This window comes from Limanda limanda, chromosome 13 (genome assembly GCF_963576545.1).
Source record: "Limanda limanda chromosome 13, fLimLim1.1, whole genome shotgun sequence".
NCBI classification, from domain to species: Eukaryota; Metazoa; Chordata; class Actinopteri; order Pleuronectiformes; family Pleuronectidae; genus Limanda; species Limanda limanda.
The window spans coordinates 25,213,181-25,239,142 of record NC_083648.1 but is presented as its reverse complement, the minus strand read 5'-3'; the positions used below and the strand labels follow the sequence as shown (position 1 = coordinate 25,239,142).

The 25,962-nt window shown below is 41.6% G+C and overlaps 1 protein-coding gene across 1 annotated transcript; it reads left to right on the top strand.

The window, feature by feature from the left end:
* Positions 1–1,718: 1,718 nt before the first annotated feature.
* agla (amylo-alpha-1, 6-glucosidase, 4-alpha-glucanotransferase a) lies at positions 1,719–25,870 on the top strand. The gene is made up of 35 exons (XM_061084687.1): positions 1,719–1,806; positions 3,898–4,022; positions 5,091–5,301; positions 6,252–6,421; positions 7,058–7,261; positions 8,516–8,697; positions 9,502–9,613; positions 10,228–10,354; positions 11,049–11,151; positions 11,532–11,629; positions 12,133–12,272; positions 12,487–12,674; positions 14,587–14,710; positions 15,168–15,331; positions 15,522–15,623; positions 15,895–16,050; positions 16,288–16,438; positions 16,583–16,707; positions 16,804–16,916; positions 17,029–17,163; positions 17,704–17,834; positions 18,094–18,230; positions 18,420–18,553; positions 18,675–18,850; positions 20,063–20,165; positions 20,395–20,518; positions 21,122–21,223; positions 21,340–21,451; positions 21,613–21,748; positions 22,254–22,366; positions 22,456–22,667; positions 22,824–22,921; positions 23,052–23,139; positions 24,054–24,187; positions 24,285–25,870. The coding sequence occupies exons 2-35, from the start codon at positions 3,935–3,937 to the stop codon at positions 24,400–24,402; spliced, it is 4,611 nt and encodes a 1,536-aa protein (XP_060940670.1). The 5' UTR covers positions 1,719–1,806; positions 3,898–3,934; the 3' UTR covers positions 24,403–25,870.
* The last annotated feature ends 92 nt before the right edge of the window (positions 25,871–25,962 follow it).

Genomic DNA, 25,962 nt, shown 5'->3' with positions numbered 1-25,962 from the left:
TATTTTCACCTTTGTCAATAAATTTGATCAAATGTATGTTAACTTATGCAACCACCACTCATTGCACACATCAACCTTCCAATGAGAACACAACCACAAAGGCTGATTTAGACAATAAATAACATGGTTTCATCTAATTACAAAACACTTAATCTTGTGTCTTGGCCATTAGAGGACCTCTTAAAATAAAACCTAATGCAACATGTTTCCTGAGCATTACAAAGGAATCACTGAAAGTGGAATGAGTACTCACCACTCTGCTGCAGTTCAACCAACAACTGCCTCAAATGGAACACTAGGCAATACTGCAGGGATTTTTACAGCCTGAGTGATGGACTATTGGAACTGTTACTCTGGGGCATGTCATTTCCATTACCTTATCACATACACATTCCATTCATATCTATAAAGCCTACTGTGCATAATAAAGTACATATAAATATGTAAATATGCAGTCTAGAAGTTATTTTTTTTCTAAGAATTAAACCAAGTCAGCTGTATCATTACTTTAGGTAGGGCTTTGCAGATATTTCATTAAATAGCCCCACATAGTACAGAAAGTTGCTGAGGAAAAACTTACTATAAACTATATCTTTATGGTCCCACAGAGTGATACCCTGTAACCTCACATTATTACAGTGCTGGCTGGCACTTCTGGCTTTATTAGTTTATATTAGAACTATTCTATCAAATAGTAATTAATCAAAACGCTTTACAGAACAGTTTTGCCAATTACCCCATTTACACAGTGCATCTATGTGCAGCACTTTCTCTATCAAACATTACTCACACACTGCTGGCTTGGAGATTCTTAGCAGATGTCGTTGGATAAGCAGCTACTGTCGTGCTGTGTGTGTCATAACAGAAATCTCAAACTGTGGTTCTGTCACTGCTGAACAATTAGACACATTGGCCAGAACTGCTTGTCCAGCCATTCAAAACAGAACTCATTTGACCCAGATGTTAATATAGATATATATAATATCCAAAGAAATGACAGGTTTGTAACTATTGTCTAATGAAGTCAGCATTTGTGATCAAATGTACCAACTGAATCTCAATATTGAATAGATCATCTCAGGGGATGATATAATATTAGCATCCTGTCCCTGGCCGGTGCTCCAGATCTGCTGTGCTGCTCTCTGTCTGCCTGACAACTGCACTGCAGTGACAGGTTACGTCACTGCCTGTGTGTACATGTGTCGAGTTTAGATGCAGCGCAACACAAATTATGTAATTTGATGTTCTTTGTGAGCATCACGGCACCATTTTCCAATCAGATTATATCATTGATTTCTGTAAATATGCCAGATTACACCAAGGCCTGTACCTCCTCCGTCCAGCAGAGTGTACTGTCAAGACTGTAGGGAAGCCAGTTTATGAATTTATGATTGAGTCCGTTTTCAACTCTCCTGTTTTGAATATATGCTTATGAGGATTTTTTATTCTACAAAAATCAGATATATGTGACTGGGGTTGATGGTTTGAGTCCAAAAGGGAAATGTTCCTCTGTGAGCACCAGAGATTTGCCTTTGAGCAGTGCAGCAGGTTGCAGGTTCAGGACAGTGTGTACCTACAGGGGCTGCTGGGCACAAGGTAACACTCAACAAGGGGTTGAAACTAACAAAGGAGCTTCTCTCTTCCGCTGCTTCTGGTCCCCCTTTACTCGGGTTATTACGGTAGCAGGCCCCGGTCTGCTGCACGTATCCGCCCCCCTGCTTCGCCACTGCTGATAGCACAGCCTGTGCAGGTTCGTCAGTGATCTGTTCTCCTGCTGCTGTGACGGGCCTGACGCACAACTTACAGGTGAACCACACTGACATTACACTGTGTTTGCACTGCGGTGTGTTACGGTCGAGCTGTGGCTGCAGCCCGTGAGGTGTGAGGCGAAGTGACGAGCTGCGTTAGCTCCGGAACTGAAGTTTAGCCAAATGTTGCAGCCTTCATGTTTTTCACGTTGTGTTCAATAATCCACGTTCACGTCCTGATGTGGTAAAGAGTGTCGCGTATTGAGAAACATTTCCAAACGGGTCGCTCATGTCTCTTTAACGCGGCCTGGCTCCGAGGTGAACGTACCTAATGTACCACAGTAGGAAACAGGAAACCATTGATAATAACGTTAGACCCAGTAACAGACTGGAGACCAGCAGGAGCCACCGTGCTTGACTTTCCTCTGTGTATTTCCAACTTCACGGCACCGCCCACCTCTTGTGTGAGAACCGAGTGTAATCGTGTAGTTCTACGGAAATAAGATGCTAATGTTAAATTGTAAGTGTGCCGAATGATAAAGTAGTCCCTAACAGTTAGATGAGTTGTTGCTCAGTGTTCTGTAGAGATCCAGGCTCTGCAAGTGAGCAAGAAGACTTTAAAACGTCACTATATAGAATGGAAACCGCTTTGCCGGTTCACTGCATCGCCACTGCAGTCCTCCCCAATCACCTCCATTAGACCCCGCTGTACACTGTGTGTCAGTCGGTGTGCACACTAAGTGCCAGGCAGGGTGAGCAGCGGAGGGAAGGGTTTTATAAATAGTGTGACATTAAGGGCCGGATGCCTGACCTTGTCCTGGTCGTACCGAAGCACTGCGCAGACTCCCAGGGGCTCAGGGGCTCCCTTCTCTGGATGAACCCACTCCTGTTGCTGTAGAACTGAACCCAAAGCTCCCTCTGAGATGTGAGTGCAGGTAACTGTGCTGATCTGCTGTGCTCTAAACAAACCTCAAGTTCCCTCCAGCCTCAAGGGGTCCACTGGGCTATACATATATTGCCCATGCAGTTTAATAGTACTTTCATGTGAGGTTAGCTGGAAATAAAGGCCACTGGTGCAGGCCCCGTTCTAAACCTGCCTGATTGGAGCGGTCTGTTTGCTTGGCCTGTGGTAAAACTGTATAGAGTCATTTAAGTGTCAGTGACTTGGATATAATGTCCTGTCTCGAAAATCATTTTGTGTAACTTATTTATCTTTATCTGAAAAGTCAGCTGTAGACCTTAAAATCTGATTGTTGGCTTCGCTCTTAAAATCAATATCCTCGTGTTATATATTGCGCAATGCAAGGTAAGAACTAGTACACACATGTTTGTTACTTCAAAGTTAAAATACTGGCACTACGTTTTAAAAGTACTGCATTCAGAAGTTTTAGAAGTATGAACAGCATTTTCCAATAGCAAATACACAGTCTCATTATGCTAAATAGTTTCTGTCAGTGTTGTATCATATACTTTTCATTTTGTAGCTAGTCAATACCAAAAGGTATTTGGACCAACTTCCTCATGCTGTGTCACAACAGTTTGCACAACGCACATCTGTTTAAACTGCTAAAACAACTCTGGTCAATATTTAACCCCTTTTATAAATCAAACAACTACAAAGAAACCTACAATTAAATAAACAGAAGAACAAATAAATCACACACACAAGAAACAAACACCAACAAATAGCAAACATTTTGCATAATGTCAAGCATAATAATAACAAAATCATGAATCTTGAAGCATTTGAGGAACTTGACATTAAAGGAATCCACCTTTTTAAGGCTTTTATAAAAAATAACACTCTTTCTGACTAAATAATGAAATGAATCCCCCAGCTCAACTGAAACGTTTGCTTGAAGCTCCACTCCTGCATCTGACTCAGTGATGTGATGTCCACATTCTTTATGATAATCTATGTAGCTATGTGATGTGCAAAAACTGCCTGGAAGATTTCAGCCTTGACTTATTTATCTGTTACGTACAGACCGAATAACTTCAACATACTGCCAATGCATCACAGTGGCTGTGAAGTCACAGAATGAAGACCCTCATCATGGAGAAATGTAATAGTCTTGAAGCTAAAAAATAGTGATGATTTTAAATTACCTGTAGAAGATCTTTTTAAAGCATTCTTTTCTCTGTACAGGAGGCCAGGGATCAGTGAACTTGGAGGTCTCCACAAGATGTTACCACAGCACCTGAAGCAGATCAGAGTACTAATGCTCAACGACAAGGAAAACTCGGAGAGGTCTCTGTTCAGACTTGAACAAGGTGAGGCTCCTTTTAAACAATAGCTCAATGACTTCATCTTCGGTAGTATTCAAAAACAAGAGAATTCTGGTAAAATGGCAAAATAATTCACCACCAACTATTAGATGTTTTACTTCTGACTACATTTTACACCAGCTTGATGAGGAGCACACTCTGACTTTCTCTGGTGGGTAGGGAAGTTTTCCTTGTTTGTTTTTTTAAAGCAGCAGAACTGTGTCTTGGTATGAGTATTTAAAATAATAATAAGAAAGTGAAATTCAAATTTATTTAAATTCAATTTGATCTATACAGCACAAGATCACAACATTTTAAATATAACATACTGTCTCAACTTTTTCTGATTCAGGGTTGTATTAAACAGACCACATACAACACCTCTCAAAAGAAGGCTGATGGATAAGTGTTGGGCCTGTAAGATAGAAGGAGATAAATTATGCAGCTCTTTTTTTTACGTGCATGTGCAGTTCAGTTCTTTGAGTGATTGAGCTGAAAGTTTGAAATTAATAAAAACATTGCAAGTCAGCACTCTGTGAGAAAATGACAACATCTGCCTTTGTGCAGTCATCAGCTTCCTCAGTCTGCAGGATCTTTACCCAAGAAGGTCCATAAGGACTTGGTGGTAACACTAGGGCAGTAGTGGTGAAGAAGTGGGCTGCTCATTTCAAACATAGCAGAGAGAGCCTGGTACATGACCCCTGTCCTGGAAGGCCGGTCACTGTCTGAAGGTCCAAGACACCGACAAAGACGAGATCTATCTCCTCCGTGACCACTGCACTAAATATTGGGGAGAGGACTTTCAAGGTTTTCCAAAACTGACAACTTCTACCTCAGGCCAGGAACTGATCAATTATCCTTTGTGCACTACCTCGATTTAACTTGTGCACTGAGTGAATGCAGTCTCTTACTCCTTCACTGTAACTATATACATTTCCGTCTGTATGTGTACACACTTCCACCAGTGTTTAACTGTTTAACGTCTTTTTTTAAACGTCATCCATTGCTTCAATGCCAACATCAACAGCATGTGTGTATGCGTTTGCCACAGTCAAAACATTTTTGTCTCCTAAGGTTTTGAGCTGCAGTTCCGCCTGGGCCCCAGTCTTCAGGGTAGGAGGGTTCTGCTGTACAGCAACTATCCAATCGAAGGAGAGCGGTTTGAACGAAATAAATTCCGTGTTTTGGCATGGAGCTACCCAACAGGGCGTCAGGATGACTCCGATAAATTCTGCTCTCTAGACCTCAAGACTGCTGGGTCCTATCAGTACTACTTCGGACATGGGTAAGACCGCCCTGATGAACATTGATTTATTAGGATGTCTTCAAATATGGAAGGGAAATGTGCTACCTAGAGAGTGTCATCATGTAGTTCTCCTTCCATACTGAGGAAAGTGAATGTTGGACACTAATAAACTAAGGGTTAGAAACATTGTTTAGTTTTAAGTTGACCAAACTGAGATTTTCCATTTGTGGAAAGTCTGGCTTTGATTATATTTACAAATCATGTTTTTTTTCGATTCAGATTTAATTCCATCTTTACGTTCATACTGTGCTGTTGCTTCAGGTCATTGTACCGATCAATAAAACAGTCTGTCCTTTAAGCTGTGTAAAGTCGAGCTGCACCATTTACATTTTTAACCCAGGATCCTGATTTGATATGTACAAGAGGGGAGACTATTACCTTAGGGAAAGCAAGGGGACTATTTTTGACAGTTGCATATATCTGGCTTCCCTGATGACTCTGAACCCAGTTTGTTTTATGCATTGTGTTGGTTAGAAATGAACACACAGAGGCCAAAGGATCTCGTTGGAGTGAATTCATAATAGGAACATTTATGGATGCACTGTGGAACCATACTCAGTGTGGAGGCCTTTCTTTAAGCATGTTGAAATGTTGAAGGTTTAGTTTACTTAAACAAAAGGTTAGTGTACACAATAACTGATTACAGCTGCTGTGTATTGATTTGCACTGTGGGCTAAGGCAGTTCATTTCTGCACAACCCTGTGGCATACTGATGTCTGAACATGGTAAAAACACTTTATTTGATTGGCCCGGATCCAGGTCCCGCTGTTCTCTTCAGGACGCCCATGATTTCCTCTGCTGCAGTCTTTCTATTTGAATTATTTGTTGATGTTTTCGTTTACTCTGCTAATACTAGTTCCTAGGAGGCAAATAAAAGCTATTGTACTCACTATCTTGTACAGTAACCGACTTGACTTTGTCTCTTGCAGAGACACAGAGCAGTCAGGGGGAGGATACGTTGTGGTTGATCCCGTTCTTCGTGTTGGAGCAGATAATAAAATCCTGCCATTGGACTGCATCACCATCCAGACCTACTTGTCCAAATGTCTGGGACACTTAGATGACTGGGCAGATAGACTCAGAGTTGCCAAGGAGTCAGGTGTGTGTATTTTATTTAATTTATTTTTTTCAGAAATAGTTTGGCTCAATTAAAGCTCTGAACAAGAGCTTTAATTTTGGGGGACTTTATGTGTCCACTATATCGTTATTAGGGCCTGAGTACCAACAGTTGCTTTTATAATGCAATGGAAAATTGTTACTTCTGTTTCTCCCATATTAATGGTATTCTTCAGGGGCTAAACATGTTTGAAAACGACAAAACTTTGCACATATATCTGTCATGGTGTCAATTTACAAATTTATTTTTAAATATCAGCATCTACAACATCTAGATGCACCAACATCTGTAAGCAGGAAGTCAGGCATTTATAATGTAGTGGTTATTTTTCACGTTTTACTGCCAATTTATCATCAAAGTTCATCAAACAGATTGATGATAAAAAAGTGTTTTAAAAAGAGGGTTTTTTGAAGAGTGTGTGTTCTGTGTGGCCTCAAATTTTCACATATTTCATGAAAGTCCCGAGCCGGAAGACAATATTTACTGTACTTGTATTCCAATATTATATACTAACATTCAATGTGCTGTTTTACATAAATTACCCCTTATCAGAGTCACAGGGGGTATGGGTTGTTTCCAAACATGCAGAATGAACATTATAGTGTGTTTTTTTTCCAGGTTACACCATGATCCACCTCACTCCTTTGCAGACTCTTGGAGAGTCCAGGTCCTGTTACTCTTTAGCTGACCAGCTGTCCTTTAGCCCTGAGTTCAGCCCGGAAGGTCAGAGCTACACCTGGGCAGATGTGGGGGCGCTGGTGGAGAAGATCAGGACAGAATGGAACATGCTCTGTATTACCGATGTAGTGTATAATCATACTGGTCAGTATGTTAATGTGTATTTATGTGTGTCTTCTCTTCTCTTTCAACATGTACAGATGCAAGTCCAACTATACATAACCAAACAGAAAGACTTAAGCCATTTTCAGACATGAACTTCAGAGGATGCAAATTTGTGTCCAGACTTTCTGTGGCTTTTTTCCTTTTACACACACACACACACACACACAACAAAGCAGGAGATTCTCTGCTCTGACCCGTTCACAATAACACAGGAATCTCTGGAGCGTTCAGATGAAGGTAGAGGTAGGAAGTAGTGTAGCTCTTAGATGCCGGCGTCAGCCCTTATCATCACCAAAAGCTCTACTGACATATTTTCCGGTGTCCTCTTCGTGTATTGCATAACTTTTTTTATCTTGAGATACTTATATATATTATATTAATATTCTTTTGGTTTCTTATTGTTTCGTGTCCCATCGCGTGTTAGATACATTATCAACACTTGCTCGCAGTGAATCCTGCGGAGAATCTCCTGCTGATTCACATGTACCAGAGAGATGACAGATGTATTTATTTACTTAAGAAAGTTAAAAGATAAATATTTGTGAAATTATAGATTCACATCGTTGGGATCTCATGTCTCATTCAGAAATAAGTGTCAGGTTGGATTCAGTATGTATATGAGTTGTAGCTATTGAGTGACAGTAACATGAAGGTGAAGTAAAAGGACAGTGCAGCTCTGTACTGTATGTGCTTGCCTATATTAGGACTGAGTGCTTGGTGTGCGACCATCTGCCCTCACCACCTCCTCCTTCCCGAAAGGTCAACCAGTAAAATGAGCCTGGTTTAAAGGTTAAAGAGGGACTGAGCTCTTTTTTTACACTTGACTACATATCAAAGTATATGTTGACCCTGTAGTATCAAAAAATGTAATTCTCACAGAGTCGAAGTAAATAACTTATATTTATAGGATAGCCCTTACTTAACTATTTGAACGAGGCTTGTTTATAATTTGCTGAATATATTATATGTTGTATAGTATAGTTATTTTACAAAACATGATCTTTTTCTTTTTTGAATTAATAAAAGTCCAGTCCAGGATATGATGACTTCTCTCAGTTATAAGTACAGTTCACTACATACAATATTTAATCTCTGACACATTGTCACCATAATTGCCAACAATTTAAAACAATCTGTCCCAGCATCCATTACACATAAACCTGTTAATAACATGTTGAATGAAAACTGTGACATTTTTGGTGATTTTAATTATTTGTTTCTCCTTCTTTGCAGCTGCTAACAGTGTGTGGATAAGAGACCATCCTGAGTGTGGGTACAACCTGGTGAACTCTCCTCACCTGCGTCCAGCCTGGGTCTTAGACAGAGCTATCTGGCATTTAACCACCCGAGTAGCAGAGGGTTGCTACAAGGCTAAAGGCCTCACTGCTGATATTACCAATGAGAGCCATGTGAATGTGAGCACACACAGCTCAGCCACACACTGCACATGTTGTACAGTCTATGCAAACACAGGAGGGGACACACTTCATGACTGGTCTATGGGGTAGCGCAGGAGGTGGAGCTGGTTGTCCACGAACCAGAAGGTTGCTGGTTTGATCCTGGGTCCTCCAGTTTGCGTACTGAAATCCATTTGTGCAAATAGAAAAAGTGCAGCATATGGTAACACTGTATGAATGAGTGGGTGAACAGGAGTTGGACTGTAAAGCAGTTTGAGAGGTCAATAACACTACAAACGCACTGTGTAAATACAGTATTTTTGCCATTAATTGACTGAGCTGTAAGGATAGACATGTGACAACCAGTGGGATTTGTGTGAGTTGACAACATAATAAATCTTAACATCATGCTGTGCCACGGGGATGTAACAAAACCCCTAATATTACATGATCACCTTTGTCAAAATATAAAGTGGATTTTTTAAAAATGATGTTTTTACAGCTTTGATGTGAAAAATTACGTTTAGATCATTTGTTGTGACACTCAATAAGGAAGCTTTGTTTTTTTTTTCCAGCCTGTGACTTGAAATCTGTATTGCTTTATTAGTAAATTCAGATAGTGACATGAATGAATGACATAAGTAAAGTCTGAGGGGGTGTGATGCCCATACCACATACTCAGAGAGAAGACAAATCACTATGAGAAACCATATCAGTTCAGTACAAATGTAATTTTATTCAGCAGCATTTTGCAGGCCTAAACAGTGATAGTAATAAATATTTATTTAGTAAAAGTGACAATATTTGTGTTGTGTGTATCAGGCCATACGCGGCGTGCTGTGGGAGGACGTGTATCCTCAAATCAAACTGTGGGAGTTCTTCCAGGTCAAAGTGAGCAGTGCTGTGGATAAGTTCAGAATCCATCTTCAGAATGGTATGTATATCAGTAAGGATCAGAATGGTATTGTTTAGTATGACTGCAAAACAGTGCACACTTTCTAATGGTTGCAGAAAGGCGTAGGCATGTCAGCAGAGCAATAGCAGCTTCAGTGTCTGCATCAGAGCTCTCTAAGCCAGAGCACGTACTGCTGAAATGTTATGATGTTAAAATTACTTGCATGAAAATGAAAAAAGTCAACTTGAGAGTAGAAATAGGCTCAGTTTTAATTCCCTGAACTGATTCTCTCAGACAAACATGACAGACGACTGAAAATTGTGACTCCTTATGTAGACGGACCTCTACAGCTAGGAACTTTTGTTTGAATGAAATGCCACACCTCTGGCAATATCCCTACTCAGAACTCTACAAAATAATTGCTATATTTATCTGTTGATGAGAAATATTCAGTCATGCTCTGACCTGACAGTCTGTTGTTGCCATTTTACTAAAGGAATTACGCATATACAGTAGATTAAGTCAACATCAGTACTTGCTGTTTAAGTTCAATGTGTCCAGTAACATATTATCATGGCTGAGCTGCTGGTGTGCTGATTCATTTACTTAAAACACACTTTGTTTAAATATTCTCTGCGTGTGTTTGTGATCAGGCACCAAGCCAGACCAAGGTAAGACTGGTGGGAAGAAGGGCCTAAAGATCATCCAGGACCCAAAGTACTGTCGTTATGGTAACACAGTGGACATGGACTCTGCCCTGGAGACATTTGTGCCTCACAGGTCGGACTCTCAACCAAGCTGTTGTTGTTATTGTTGTTTGTGTATCATGAATTCTTGTGTGCTGTGGAGTCACCCTTTCTTAACTTCAGATGAATATTGATAAGACAACAATGTTATACACAATGCTTTTGTCAAAAATGACCACCATATGTAAACTAGTCATAAATGATATCATATAAAACACATTATCGTGGTACATGTATCTTCCTGATACTTTTGGACACATCTTCACTGATTCGTCGGATGTTTAGTATCTTTCAACATTGTAAACCCTCTTCTGGGTGACCCAGCTCAGGCCTCTCCCCAAGGATATAGAGCGGAAAGCCAGAGGGGAAAAGTGTGCAGCTAAGGGGCCCAGTCTTACAGTCTGTCTGTAAAAGCTTCACCCAGCTTGGGCTGATCAACTCCAAACTTTGGTGGAACTCCTCTCTCCCTCAATACCCAGCAATCTACAGGCTCTGAGTCGAGATGGGGCCGCTATACCCATGCTGCACCCAACCTCCACTGGCAAGACTTGCTCACAGTCACAGTGTACCAGTGTAATTCCTTCTGACACAGAGTGAACTGGTTCAGCAGCATAGCCACTTTCAGTAATCCTGAACTGATATATTGCCTGTGTACATTTATGTGCAGTATGTAAACATACATTTATGAAGAACTCTGTTGAATGCTTCATGTTCTCTCTCCTTCATAGCTCCTCCCCACAGCACATTGAGGAGTGCTGTGACTGGCTGAAACAAAAGCTGAATCAGCTGAATGAAGAGCAGAACCACATCATGAAGCAACATCAGGAGCAGGTGAGCTGCTGTGTAACTGAGCACCAGACAGGACTGTTGCTATTAGCACCTATGTAAATAATTAGAAGGTAGCACAACATCAAAATACGAGCACAAGCACTCTAGGAGGGTCAGACAGCAGCTGTAGTGCACATGGCAGCCAGCTGGAGTCAAACCTGACACCTGCATGGCTCTCAGTGCAGTCAGAGAGGAGGATCTGAGATGTTGCAATGTGTGTACCAAAGGGTCAGTATTGATTTTTTTATTTAGACAATCCACCAGAATATGGTGCATTTTAAACAGTAGAACATACTGTATGCAGCATAGTTTTAGCATAAGAAGGGAACTTGTACACTTAGGGCCATCGTTTTTCATCATGTTGTTCTTCTCGCTCCCTCCAGGCTGCCAACTGCATTGTGGGAAATGTAGTGTACGAGCGTCTGGCCGACCATGGCCCCAAGCTGGGTCCTGTTAGCAGGAAAGACCCTCTGGTTACCAGGTAATGCATTTAAAGGTGATTTTGGAGAGGAATGGAAAAGACTGAGCTGGAGGGCTGGAAGGAAGAAAGAAAGTCATCAAGACATTGAGAATAAATGTTCGTACAAAAGTGTTTGTACATCTAGAAATGTCAGCTCGAGCAAAGCGCTAAACAAGCTTCAACTATTGAGAGTAATTCATGAAAAAGTATTCTGAGTGTTTAATAAACATCAGCTTGGGTGCTGTAAAAAAAGGGCAGAATATTTTTTGGATCATCATTTTACATATTTTTGTATTATTTTTTCTCCTTAATTGTATTAGTGTTAATGCAGCCTCTTTCCGAGCAGTACCTACAGTATGTTATTCTCTGAATACTCAATCAGAAAATGAGCATTCATGCAGCCACCATGTTTTTGTGGTGTTTTTTGCAGGGAATTAGACAGATTGTTGCATTTATGGATTGGCAACGCTCGAGATGATAGTAAGAATTCGCTGAATCTCAGTGGTTTCATCTGTCTGTCGCAGGTATTTCACTTTCCCATATCAGGACATGACTTTGCAGGAGGAGCTGCAGCTGCTGGACCAGCCAGACAAGACCTGTCACTTTCTGGCTCACAATGGTTGGGTGATGTCAGATGATCCACTGCGTAACTTTGCTGAGCCAGGTGAGAATGGGAGCCTGACATAATTCTTAAACCTCTAACATGAACCAATTGATACATAAGTTCATGTTCAGCTGAATTTTTGTTTCTAACCTGCCATTAAGGAACTGAGACTCTCAGGCACTAAGAGCTAAATTCAGGTTATATGTTGAACTATCTGCACTTGAAGGTATAATTTTGTCGACCCAGTACTGACGTGCATCTTTGGTCTGTGCAGGCTCTAATGTGTATCTGCGTCGAGAGCTGGTCTGCTGGGGGGACAGTGTCAAGCTGCGATATGGCAGTGGCCCAGCGGACTGTCCATACCTGTGGGCTCACATGCAGAAATACACTGAAATCACAGCCAAATACTTCCATGGAGTCAGACTGGACAACTGCCACTCAACACCATTACATGTAGCTGAGGTATGGTCAAATATTATATTATCACACTTTAAGTAGATTTGGGCTGGGTCTCAATTCAGGGGCTGCATCCTTCGGAGGACCCACTCTACACAGCCGACGTCAGCTGCATCATTCGTCAGCTGTGTAGACTGCGTTGGCTGAACAGTCTACACAGCCGACGTCAGCTGCATCATTCGTCAGCTGTGTAGACTGCGTTGGCTGAACAGTCGGCCTGGTCTTCCTATTGTGTCACCAGCTTGCACCGCTCTTGCAAAAAAGGTGAAAAGATGTTAATTTTTTAACATATGTATCTTTAGCTGTTCTTTTGAGTACTAATATTTAAAAAACAAATGAATTCTTCAGGAGTTTTTGCGCTTGTTGAGGCCATTAACTCTTTGAAAAACAGTCACTGAAGCGCATGGGATAAATAAGGCAGCGATCAGCAAGACTACACTAGAACTTCTCAAATGATTTCCATGAAATTTTGTTGAGGAATGGAGCATCACATAAGGAAGAACCCATTTGATTTTGGCTTGTTTCCAGATCAGGGGGCAGATCCAGGAAAACATTTTCACTCTGAAATTAATTTTAAGAAAAGAATTCATGCATTTTGATGAAAATGCCATATTTATGGGACTGATATATATGAGTTTGTGCAATTTTGTGCAGCTTCAAATCCAATTCTGGATCTATTGAATTTAAAAGAGGTTTTATAAAGGGACTTAGAGGAGGTGTGTGCTCTGCTGAGGGCCATTCTAGCTGTTTATTTCCATAAACCACGAGGACCTCCTTAAAAATAAGATGCAGCTCCTGAAGGGGCTTATTAACAAACACAATTTTGAGATCACAAATAGGTGGGTAAATTATTGGTGATCAGATGAAAACGCTGAATCAAAAGTACTTAAGAGTTATGAACCAAGTCTATAGAAATAAGTGGCTGAAGAATCAATGGGTTGCATTCTTGTTGGCCTGTTGTATATCATGCAGATATTTCTCTTTGGTCAGGTGCACTATGTAGGGACACCAGCCTAGTGCACATGAATTTTATTGGCTACTGTAAACCATTAAAATTACCACAATGCCACATTTGTTTAAAGTAGAGTCCAGTCTGAGTATGAGCTTAGTGATATTTACAAAGTCTAGATAACAAACAAAACTGATTATTACATGGTGACATTCTTACCTACAGGAAACAGTAAGCATAAGCCGCAGTCTTACCCAATGCCATTGACTGACATGTTCGTGCCAAGGGTGAATTCAAATGTAGAGAGCACACAGCTGCCATGGTTTCCATATCCTGTGTATTTATTGTACTTTTACCATTGGAATAGTGGCATTTTGTAGCATGAGTTGGGATAGAAACAGTCTGAGAAGAAATAGTAAAAATCAGGGAGGTGAAACTGTTTTTTGTATCTTGATGCATATTGTATGTCAGCATCACCCTTTTGACAGCAGACTCTTCTTCTCTCCCTGTCTGTACTGCCCATGTATTGTCTTGTCCAGGCCATGCTAGATGCAGCCAGAGTGGTCAGACCCAATCTGTATGTGATAGCTGAACTGTTTACAGGAAGCGAGCTCATTGACAATGTGTTTGTAAACCGGCTGGGAATAAGCAGCCTTGTACGAGGTACAAAATACTCTTGCATGAACTAACTTGAAGCTTTTGTCTCTTTCTTCTCTTTTCACTGCATTCATCCCCTCTATTCCTCTATCTCTTCACACTCACTCCGTTCTTGGTCTGTATGACTGCACGGTGTGTTTACTTTGAGCCCTGTCACCAATAACTGGCTGTATCCCCCTCACATTTACTCTCCTCCTCTGTCTCCCTCTTTCCAATCTATTTTTCACTTGCCTTTTCTCCCTCCCTCCCCCCTCCCACCCCCCCAACACTCACCCCTTTGTTTGGGTGTGTTGCCTTGCTGTGGTTGACCAGTACATGCTGGACGTGGCCAGAACCGTGTGTCCTAACCTGTATGTGGTGGCTGAACTGTTCACCGGCAGTGAGGAGCTGGATAATGTCTTCGTTACCAGGCTAGGGATCACATCACTGATACGAGGTACTGTATGTGTTCAAAGTTCATACACATTATATCCACTGGACAAACATATACAGTGTATTTAGAAGTTGATGCCATGGTAGGTGTTTATGTTGCTTGAGCAGTACATATACACAGGAACAGTCCAAATTACTGCTTGAAACTCTACTGGAGCCATTAACTGCATTCTCCCCCAAAACAGAGCTGTGTTCAGCCTGCCTTCCTCCTTGATATGCAGACACAACATCCATTAATGAAAAAATATATAAATAAATGAATGAATGAATGTGGAAATACAAATAAATAAATACACATAGAAATGCATTCTGCGTTGGCTCTCACATGCAAAACACCTTCATCAGCTGCTTGGAATGTGGCCAGAATTAACTCAGTGCTGCAGCAGTGTGGTCAGTGTTGTGTTAACTGCAGTCCTTCATGTCTCATCATCTCTGTTCTCACACATCCATCCTGTCCACAGAGGCCATGTCTGCTGGCGACAGCCACGAGGAGGGACGACTCGTCCATCGCTACGGAGGTGAGCCAGTAGGAGCCTTTGTTCAGCCCAGTCTCCGCCCACTCATGCCCTCCATCGCCCATGCCATGTTCCTCGATGTTACCCATGACAACGAGTGTCCCATACAGGTGGGTGTCTGTCAGGATTATTATTATTATTGTGACATATACATTTTTAATCTACAAAATTCCAGGAATCTTTCTGTTTTGTCTTTGGCTAAAATCTTGGATAATTAACCATTTTTTAGGTTTCTGTGTTCAGATGTAACAGATGAAACTCCAGGTATATAACTGCTGTATTTGTGACTTTGTTTGACAGCTGCGCTCAGCATTGGACTCTCTGCCCAGTTCTGCTATGGTCTCAATGGCCTGCTGTGCTACTGGCTCCACCAGAGGATATGATGAATTAGTACCACATCAGGTTACTCTAACACACACACACACACACACACGCACGCAAAAAGCCATTAAGACATTTACATGATTTTATGATCTGTTTTCACACTAAACTTTACATGTTTAGTCAAAACCTAATAATTTTTGTCCAACAAATCTTCAACCAAAAATATTTGACTGTGAATTATTGAAATTGATGTAACGCACATGCCCTTGTGTTTGCTCTACTACAGGAACTAATGAAGAAAAACATACATATTAACAGATAATCCTGGTGTGTGTGTGTGTGTTTGTAGATCTCTGTGGTGAAGGAGGAGCGTTTTTACCCCAAGTGGAACCCCTCAGCCTCCCCCACCACCACTGGTGAGGTTGGATTTCAGAGCGGTATCATAGCTGGGAAAGTGGCTCTCAACAAGCTGCACCAGGAGCTGGCTGCACAGGGATTCATACAGGTGAAGAGCTCCAGTGTGCTGTATGAACCAAAGCAAAGCAAATATCAGCTCACACTTTAAATGTCATTTCACCTTCTCTTCAAGGTTTTGACTCTAAAACAGAAAGCAGCATGGCCATTAAGTTGATATCTCCATCTCTGATGCAAAATGCTAATTGTGTTTCTTTGCTACATTTCCCAGATCACTAATCAGAAATCATGTTGTCCATGTGTAATCTCTACACATCTTCCCCATCAGGTGTATGTAGACCAGGTTGATGCAGACATTGTTGCAGTCACTCGTCACTGTCCCAGCACGCACCAGTCTGTGGTGTCAGTGTGCAGGACAGCCTTCTGGAACCCCAAAACCCACCAGTACGACGACAACGTCCCGCCCATGTTCATACCTGGTACGACCACAACATCAGCACATTTATTTTCTTCTTTTGCTTCTTTCTCCTAATATATAAACCACTCAACTTGTGAGATATAACCAGGTCAAGTGTTATCCAGGTTTCCCAACACAGACCATGTTTCTCCTCTCCTCTCTGTAGGGAAGATAGAGGAAGTGGTGCTTGAGGCGAGGACGGTGGAAAGGCATGCTGGGAGCTATAAGAGGGATGACTCCTACATCAATGGCATGCCAGAGTATACTGTGGAAATAAAAGAACATATACCGGTAAATATCTCCAAAGTTATTTTTGTGATCGATGCATTATTCGAATGAATGAATGAATGAAGTCATGTTTATTAACTGATCCTTATACGTGTTTAGTTAGAGGAGAGTGAAGTGGTGAAGCAAGCTGAGGTGACATCGAAAGGTCGATCAGAGTTTGTGCAGGAAATCACCTTTCAGAAGTTGACACCTGGCAGTGTCATTGCCTTCAGGTAAAACACACACACACACACACTATACATTAGCGCATTTTTCATCCCTGGTTTATTATGTTTAAAGTAAATGTCTGTCTCATTGAACATTCCCTCCCTCTCATGCTAACAGGATCAGTTTGGATCCCACCGCCCAGAAGATGGTGGGGTTGCTGAGATTTTATCTGTCCCAGTTCAGCCCAAAGTACAGGAGAGGCAGCGTGGCAGATGAAAACCCACCAGAGGCATTGCAGAAACCTTTGGCACAGTAAGTACTTATGTAACTTCAAGTGTTAAGTGTAAAATTTATAATTTGTGAGAAGGAATTGAGCTCATCTCTACTGGAGGCTAGTGGGTCATGGAACGAATAATTGGGTCTGGAGTGTACCCAGAGTTTGCCTTTCGCACATGCAGAGAGGATCTCTGCACAGATATGTTCACAAAAGCAACAAATCCTCCACATTATTCAGGTGAGAGGAGGAGCAGACGGGTGCAGCAAACAGAGGCAGACTTTATATTAGGAGGCCAGGCTGAGAAATTCCGCAGATAATCTGGAGCCCCTCACTCGGACATTTGTATTCACACATGCACCTCCTTAGGAAAAAATACGGAGAGTTGCAGAGCTCAGTGCATGTCTGAAAGCAGCTCAAGACAGGTTAGGAAAACAAACATTTTAACATGTGTCTTGTGGATACTGGAAAATCTTTGAAAGCACAGAAAATATAGTGTGATATAAGTAGAAAGCAGCACCCAAAGTGGTTATACTGTAGGTGTGTACTTTTACCTTAAAGTCTTGTTTGTTTCGCAGGCTGATGTCCAAGGTGACGTTAGCAGACCTGAATTTCCTGCTGTTTCGCTGTGACGCCGAAGAACAAGAAGATGGTGGAGGCTGTTACAACATCCCAGGATGGGAGACCCTCAAATACGGCGGACTACAAGGTAGATATTGGATAATTATAAGCTCCGTATTCAGCCATCTGCAAAAACTATCACTACAAATGAGCCTCTGATGATTGAAGCCCTTGTACACTTTACATCACACACCAATGCACACTATGCACACATTTACTACACACTCACACTACACATTACACAATAGGCACCTTATTTAGCCTTGTCGAATCTAGCTTTATGTCAGACACTGGTATTTCTTCCTGTGTGTGATAGGAGTGTAAATGCAGATGATGTATCTCTGCAGGTCTGATATCAGTGTTCGCCGATATCCGTCCCAATAATGACCTGGGCCATCCTGTGTGTGCTAACCTCAGACAAGGAGACTGGCTGATAGAGTTTGTCTGTAATAGAGTGATGAAGAGAGAGGGACCACTGGCACAAGTGAGCGTTTTACAGGCTTAAAGGGCCATTCCACTCAAATGACAATTTACAGATCATTTTTGTTTTTCACTTTTGATGTAATCACCTCTGAGATTTCTGTCTCCAGCCCAATGCAATGGAGATCAATGAGATTTTCTTTGCTCAGCAGTAACATGCTTGTCTTGAAACAATACTGTGGTTATTCTGCAGGTGGGTCAGTGGTTGGGAGCCATGTTTCATTTCCTGAAACACATCCCACGCTACCTCATTCCCTGTTACTTTGACGCCATCATGGTATCAACCTATACCACAGCCCTGGATGCAACTTACAAACAGATGTCGAGGTAGGATAGATGATGACAGTAAGGTCATAGACATTTTAAAGCACTGATGTGTCATAATCCTGTGACATTTTGAATAAGTGCATATTCCTGCTGCAAAATGTTTCCCTTCGTGTCCAAATAGTTTTGTCCAGAATGGCTCCAGCTTTGTTCGACACCTGGCGCTGGGATCGGTTCAGATGTGTGGAGTTGGACACCTCCCAGCCCTCCCTCCTCTTTCTGTGAAAATAGAGGATGTTCCCTATCGCATCAGTCCAATCACAGGCCAGAAGGAACAGTGCTGTGTCTCACTGGCCGCAGGTAGCCAAGCTATACAAACTTCACTTGACATTCTACTATGTTTTGGTTGGAAAAATGCATCAACTCTGGCACAGATAAGCCAAGCATCCACACTACTCCAGAGTTTTACAGCCGCTAAAACAGAGAAGTTTAGAAACACTGCTGGCCCAGTTTTAGTTTGAAATCTCTGGGGCTGTGTCTGAGATGGAGAGAAGCAATGATGTTGACACTCGCCACCGCTTGCTGATGAGGTCTTGTCGGTCACAATGTAACCGTTGCTAATTTGTCAGGGTCCTATCAAAATGACCTTCCTCAGAAACAAAACAATCAGCAATAGCCTCAGTTACCAGTGTAGAAGACGAAGTGAATAATCAATTAAAAGCATGGCTGACTCAGCTGTCTTTGCTAACGGTGGTTGAGCAGTTCAATTCTGTATTTTACAATGATACAACTGCCTATATTTGAATGAGAAAAACTTTTATTTGAGCAATCTGTAACAATTCTGCAGCTATCAACCAAATGCTTCCTTTGTACACCGGAACACGCATGTTCAGTGTACGTGCGTGGTTACATGATAAGCGTTTTCTGGCATGTAGATAAGAACAGGGATAAATACTGATTCAGAGCCAAAAAGCTTGTGTGGGTAGTGATAAGTTTAGTTTGAAAACGTCGTTCTCAAAAAACAAGAATAATTGTATGGATATTGCCTAAGTCTTACCGATGTGGAGGTTGTTAATGCAAACTGTAAAACGAAGTAACCGTTAACTAAAACTAAGTAACACAATGTAATCGATTGGAAATAGAAACTTCTCAGTTGTACTTGTTCGAGCTAGATTTTGATCCAGAATATTAAAGAAAGTATGCGTGACACATCATGGTGGATCATCATCTTCACAACCACAGTCTTTTAAATGTTTTCTTCTCTGTGTATGAACATGTTAATTGTTTTATGTTTGCTGGTTAAATATAGCGTTAACGCTGTGAGGAAAAAACTAAAAAATACAAATGCCAATGCTCGAAAAATAAATTTATATCTTAAATTTGAACTGGTAGTTAGTGTATACTGCCGGACATGAAATGACTTAAATACGACTGTTCTGGGAGAAGAGCTGTGATTGGATCAGACAACAGCAACAACTAGTATAACAAAAACACTGTAAACTTCAGCATTCACATCGTTGTGTGACATATTTTAACATAAATTGTTTCATTGATTGTTTGAATTTCCCTCAGGTCTTCCTCATTTCTCCTCTGGGATCTTTCGTTGCTGGGGCAGAGACACTTTCATCGCTCTCAGAGGCCTGATGCTGCTCACTGGGAGACACACTGAGGCTCGGTGTGTGTCTGCATGAACTCAACTCTCATTGATAACACACTGAGTGACTGATCAGTGATCGTGGGGTTTTGTCACATGGAAATTGGTTTATTCTGCTCTCATGTTATATGAGTTAATTAATTATTCATATATTATATTAACGCTAAAAACGTTTTCCAGTGAGATGATCAAAAACTTTGCAAAGCCGACAGTAACTAAAATGAACCATTTGGCCTCATCGTCTCAATAGTGACATCATCCTAGCCTTTGCGGGGACATTGCGTCATGGTTTGATCCCCAACCTGCTGGGTGAGGGCCGCTGTGCCAGATACAACTGCCGTGATGCTGTGTGGTGGTGGCTGCAGTGTATCCAGGTAGGCGCACAAACGCATACACACACACACACACACACACACACACACACACACACACAATGTAACCTGTGTGTATAAGCATAAACGTAAAACAAGCATGAGCTACAAAGCACAAGAAGGTGTAAGTCAAAGACATTTTCCTCCACAACTCTTCAGTTACAGGACAAATGGTCATGTCAGTGTCTATCAAGGCTGAACCCTTGACTGCAGGGAAGTATATATATTCATAGAACCTTCAACTGTGTAGAAATCCATGTGGCAGATCCAAAAATCTGTCAGACAGGTGCCTTAAAGCTTTTTATTATATGGTCAGTTTGTAGTCAGTGGTCCCCAAACAAACTGCTGACAACATATGTTCTACATTATGGTCATCAATAACATTTATATCATTTGATTTTGATGTGGTTTTACGCATGGTAAAGTGGTGGAATTCCTTAGTTAAAGAGCCCTTATTACAAAATTTGGCAGCTTTAATAAAGGAAAATTGTATTTTCAGTATCTTAATTAATTTGATCACTATGACATCATCGGGAAGTAGATTTTTGTACTTGGTGTAATATCATGTTATAGAACTGCATGTTAATGATGCTTCACTTTGTTCAGGACTACGCTACCCACGTTCCCCAGGGACATGAAATCCTCAGTTGCCCAGTGACACGCATGTACCCTACTGATGACTGTGAACCCCGCAAACCTGGAGAGGTGGTATGTACACACACACACACACGTTGTGTGGCTTTTTGATGCTACCACAAACTACCTTCACACACACAGACACAAGTAGTGTATTTACATGTTAGTGTGTTGGTGTTTGTGTGTAGGAGCAGCCTCTGTATGATGTCATCCAGGAGGCTCTGCAGCGCCACCTAGAGGGAATTTCTTTCAGAGAGAGAAACGCTGGACCTAAGATAGACATGCACATGAAAGATGAAGGTACGACTGTGTGTGTGTGTGTGTGTGTGTGTTTGTGTGTGTCTGTGCACGTTTGTGTGGCAGACGCATGTTGCTTTGAATATATGATTCCACACGAGCAGCTTTCTACACTTTTCTTCAGGGCAGCTCCATTAGCTCTGAGCTCTTATCATCTGTTCCAGGCTTCAGTGTGGTAACCAAGGTGGATCCAGCCACAGGCTTTGTCACTGGAGGAAACCGCTTCAACTGCGGCACATGGATGGACAAAATGGGAGAGAGTGAGAGAGCGAGGAATAAAGGCATGCCTGCTTCTCCGAGGTAATACACACCAGAGCCCGACTGACACTGGATCTTTGAAGCTCAAGCTGACACAGATTTCAGAGGGTGAAAAAGTCTATAAATGCATCCGCTGATAGTCTTACTCTCTATTGGTTGTATAATGGTTTTCCCGTGTTAATCTATACAAGGCTCCTGGCTGGACTAATAAATATTACACCATTGCACCACTAAATCACCCCAACCAATATTTTATGCTTTGTGTTCAGTGAAAACCAGTTTTGATATTAGAGTGTTGATATGATATACAGACACCAATATATCTGTGATTGGCCCAGACTGAAATATAGATCAAGCCTTAAATACAAACCTGTCACTCTTTTTATAAAACACTTATCATAAACTCAGAATTTTAAAATCTGAGTTTTATTTTGGAGTTAATACTGAAAAGATTGATACATACTAATAGATTGTTTTAAAACTTCATAGTTCCAGCCTCCCTAATGTGAGGAATTGTATTTGTGTGTGTGTGACTTTCTCCGTCCAGAGATGGAGCAGCAGTGGAGATAGTCGGTCTCAGTAAGTCAGCTGTTCGCTGGGTCGTGGAGCTCCATGCTAAAGGACTGTTCCCTTATGATGGAGCCAAAGTGAACAGGAATGGTACGAGATGCTTGCGCCCCCCATCCCCCCACACACGCAAAAACACAGAGACTTCCGAGACTGAACATTCAGTGTCCACTCTGTTCCAGGTACGGAGTCGTTCATCTCCTACTCCCAGTGGAACCAGCAACTCCTGCATACCTTTGAAGCAGGTTTTTGGGTGTCTGGGGAACCAGAGGACCCCAACGAGAAACACCCTAACCTGGTGCATAAAAAAGGCATCTACAAAGACAGCTACGGGGCCTCCAGCGCCTGGTGTGACTATCAGCTGAGACCCAACTTCACTATCGCCATGGTGGTGGTAGGTTTTTCTGAAATATTGTATTGTATTCAATACAGAATTGAAGTTATAAACACATATTTCCTTGTACTGGTTAATTAACTATATATTTAGTCTGATGAATGAGTGGGTCGCTGAGCTGTGATTGGCTGTTTGACATTTCCTCTGTTTGTAAAGGCTCCGGAGCTGTTTCCAGTGGAGAAAGCCTGGAAGGCTCTGGAGGTGGCTGAGAACAAACTACTGGGACCACTTGGAATGAAAACACTGGACCCTGAGTAAACTCACACGCAAGACAACCAAAGCTTTATCCCAGCTTTACCCTAGTAGAATGTGTAGTGAGAAAAATGTAGTAATGGTATTGTTTTGTATCTGATCTCATTTGATAACCTGTTTGTGTTATCTCAGTGACATGGTGTACTGTGGCATCTATGACAATGCACTGGACAATGACAACTACAACCTTGCAAAAGGTTTCAACTACCACCAAGGCCCGGTGAGTGAGACCAGCCTTTGCTGCTGCAGAGAATGACTGTGGAGGCATCCTCCAATGTCTCTGCACTGAGCCTTCAAAGTTCCACTTGTTGATTCTATTCAATTCAGTTCAATTTTGATTGTATAGCGATAAATCACAGCATACATTATCTCAAGGCACTTTACATAGTAAGGTCGGGACTGTACAATATTTTAGAGAAACACAACAGTTCCCACAACGAACAGCACTTGGCGGCTTTGAAGAGAAAAACTCCCTTTAACAGGAAGAGATCCTCTAGAGCCAGACTCAGTGTGTTTGGCCCTCTGCCTCGACTGGTTGGGGTGAGCTGAGAAAAATGGAGAAGAGAGGAGAAGTGGGGGACAGAGACAAGAGAGAGACCTGGTCTTTAACTGCGTCTGTGTGGGAAAGTTTATTTCGAAAATTGTATTTTACTTCTTTAGTGTTAAAAAGTTAGAAAGCAGCACAGAGCAGAGAATTCTTTAAATTTTCCCCAAATTCTTATGAAATGGAGACATAGTAGTTTGCGCTTCTGCAGTATTCTAGTGCACTAACACTTTGGTAGCACTAAAATGGCACTTACTTATAGCACTCTGTAGTTTTGCTTTATTTCGAAGAAATTTTACTGTCTTGATTCTTGTTGTTCTTGGTTTGTACCCTCAGGGTTGAATGCACTTATTGTAAGTCGCTTTGGATAAAAGCGTCAGCTAAATGAAATGTAATGTAATGTAATGTATTCGATCATTTAAACACACATACGTCCTACTGTACATTCACATACTGACCCTAACAAACTAACTATCTACTCTTTGTGTGTGTGTGTGTGTGTGTGTGTGTGTGTGTGTGTGTGTGTGTGTGTGTGTGTGTGTGTGTGTGTGTGTGTGTGTGTGTGTGTGTGTGTGTGTGTGTGTGTGCAGGAATGGCTGTGGCCAGTAGGTTACTTCCTTCGTGCTAAACTCTACTTTGCCAAGAAGCTGGGAGAAAAAACTTACTCTAAAACATTGAACCTGGTGAAGAATGTGCTGTCTCGACATTACACCCACCTGGAGAAGTACGACCATCATCAGTTCACCTCTTCCTCTTTTTGATTCTCCACTTTGTGTACTTCCTGTGAGTCATAACCCTCGCTCTGTACTCTGTTTTCGCAGGTCTCCATGGAAGGGTCTGCCAGAACTAACCAATGAGAATGGACAGTACTGCCAGTTCAGCTGCGAGACCCAGGCCTGGTCTCTGGCCACTGTGCTGGAGGTCCTGTTTGACCTCTAAACGACCTCTGCATGGCCATCATGTCACAGCAGAGGTCACTGCAACACAACTCTATAACCTCTGACATCACTTCCTGTGATCAGAGTGCTTTCCATGCATTCATATACATTGGGAAAGATCCTGTGTTAAATACGACAGAATACTTGGTTTGAATCTGGTTAACTTCAACATCATTGATCCTTGTCTGAGTTCCTGCTTTGCAACTCAGACTGCAGCTCCATTGAGTAGTTAGAAAATAGTAAATAGTTGTTTGGTGGGCGGCTCCAATGTGGCCCCCAGAGCTTCGATTCATGGTATTTTCAGTTATATTTTTAAACTTTAAGTAAACTGTTTGTTCATATAGAAAACTCTTATTTACCAGCTTTCACAAACATGCAGCATAAACACAGGTTTTGCCAGGGTTTTAAAACAAGTAGCAACTCCAGAGCATATATGGTGCCAGGGTTCTCAAGTGTTAATACTCCCACTGCTGCTCCTTACTAACATCAAGGCTTAAAACCGTGTGCGTTTCTTGTCACAGTCTTGACCTGGTAACAGAAACAGAATCTATTCCTGCCCAAAACTGGTGGAAAACTCTGCATTTACTGATCTGAAGTTTTACGGTTCATCTACTCAAAAAGGGAGAAATCTCATCACTGGCTGGTAATGAACCACAAACTAAACTCTGAGACTGTGTGTAAGAGTGATGGTTTCTATCACTCTGACATGCGTCACACTGTAGCATCACCTCTGAACCAGAGCTCGGCTCATATGTCTCTCACTTGACCCACTTCAGGATGTTTATTCGGTTTAAAAACATTCAGGAGTGGGATTTTTGAATGCGATATCTGCCATGATGAACTGAACTGATCTCAGCTCAGCCGTGATATGATAGTATTATATATTATGCATCAAAGCACTTTGACTCTACAGCCAGAAGTCTAACAAATAGAGCATCCTGTTTAATGTACCTGGACAGGTTCTCTGTTCCATTTATAGGGAGATAAGCCGTCACCTCTCGTCATGTTCCCTCTGTGTGAACTAGTGGCCTGAACCTTACGTCTCCATTAAGTGACTGATCACAATCTCTACTTCAAATCTCCTCTTCCACCTGATGCCTTTACGCTCATGTTATCAATACCACACACACACGGTCTTCCAGCTGTTTCCCATTTCACCTGTGCTGTGTCTTCATCAATTGACTGTGTATTCACGTAAAAAGAACTGCCCCTGTGCATGAATGTTGTGTGTAACCATGCTCATGCCGACAATGTTGTCTTATAGCTGTAGATGTAACACATGTTGAATTGTTAGTGACATAAATCACCAGCATTTCTCTCTAAAGAGTGAGTTTGTGTTGAGATACTAGAGAATATATGCAACACAAACAATTACAGCTGTTGTGTAAGTGGTTTAAAAACCTGCTGAGAAACGTGACTGTGTGTAACTGCTCTGTCTCTAACCTGTGTGTTTAAAAATCTTGACTCGATCACAACACGTCTCTTTGAATTATTTCAAAGTTTTAATGGACTCTTGATTTTCTACTTTTTGTGTTATTTTACTTTCTAAAGATGCACATTA

Excerpts from the sequence above, each read along its gene's own strand:
- agla (XM_061084687.1), top strand. The coding sequence starts at position 3,935 with ATGTTACCACAGCACCTGAAGCAGATCAGAGTACTAATGCTCAACGAC. Across the intron at positions 18,231-18,419 it reads GAGAGGGACCACTGGCACAA|GTGGGTCAGTGGTTGGGAGC; the intron begins GTGAGCGTTTTA and ends GTTATTCTGCAG. Across the intron at positions 24,188-24,284 it reads CATTACACCCACCTGGAGAA|GTCTCCATGGAAGGGTCTGC; the intron begins GTACGACCATCA and ends CTGTTTTCGCAG.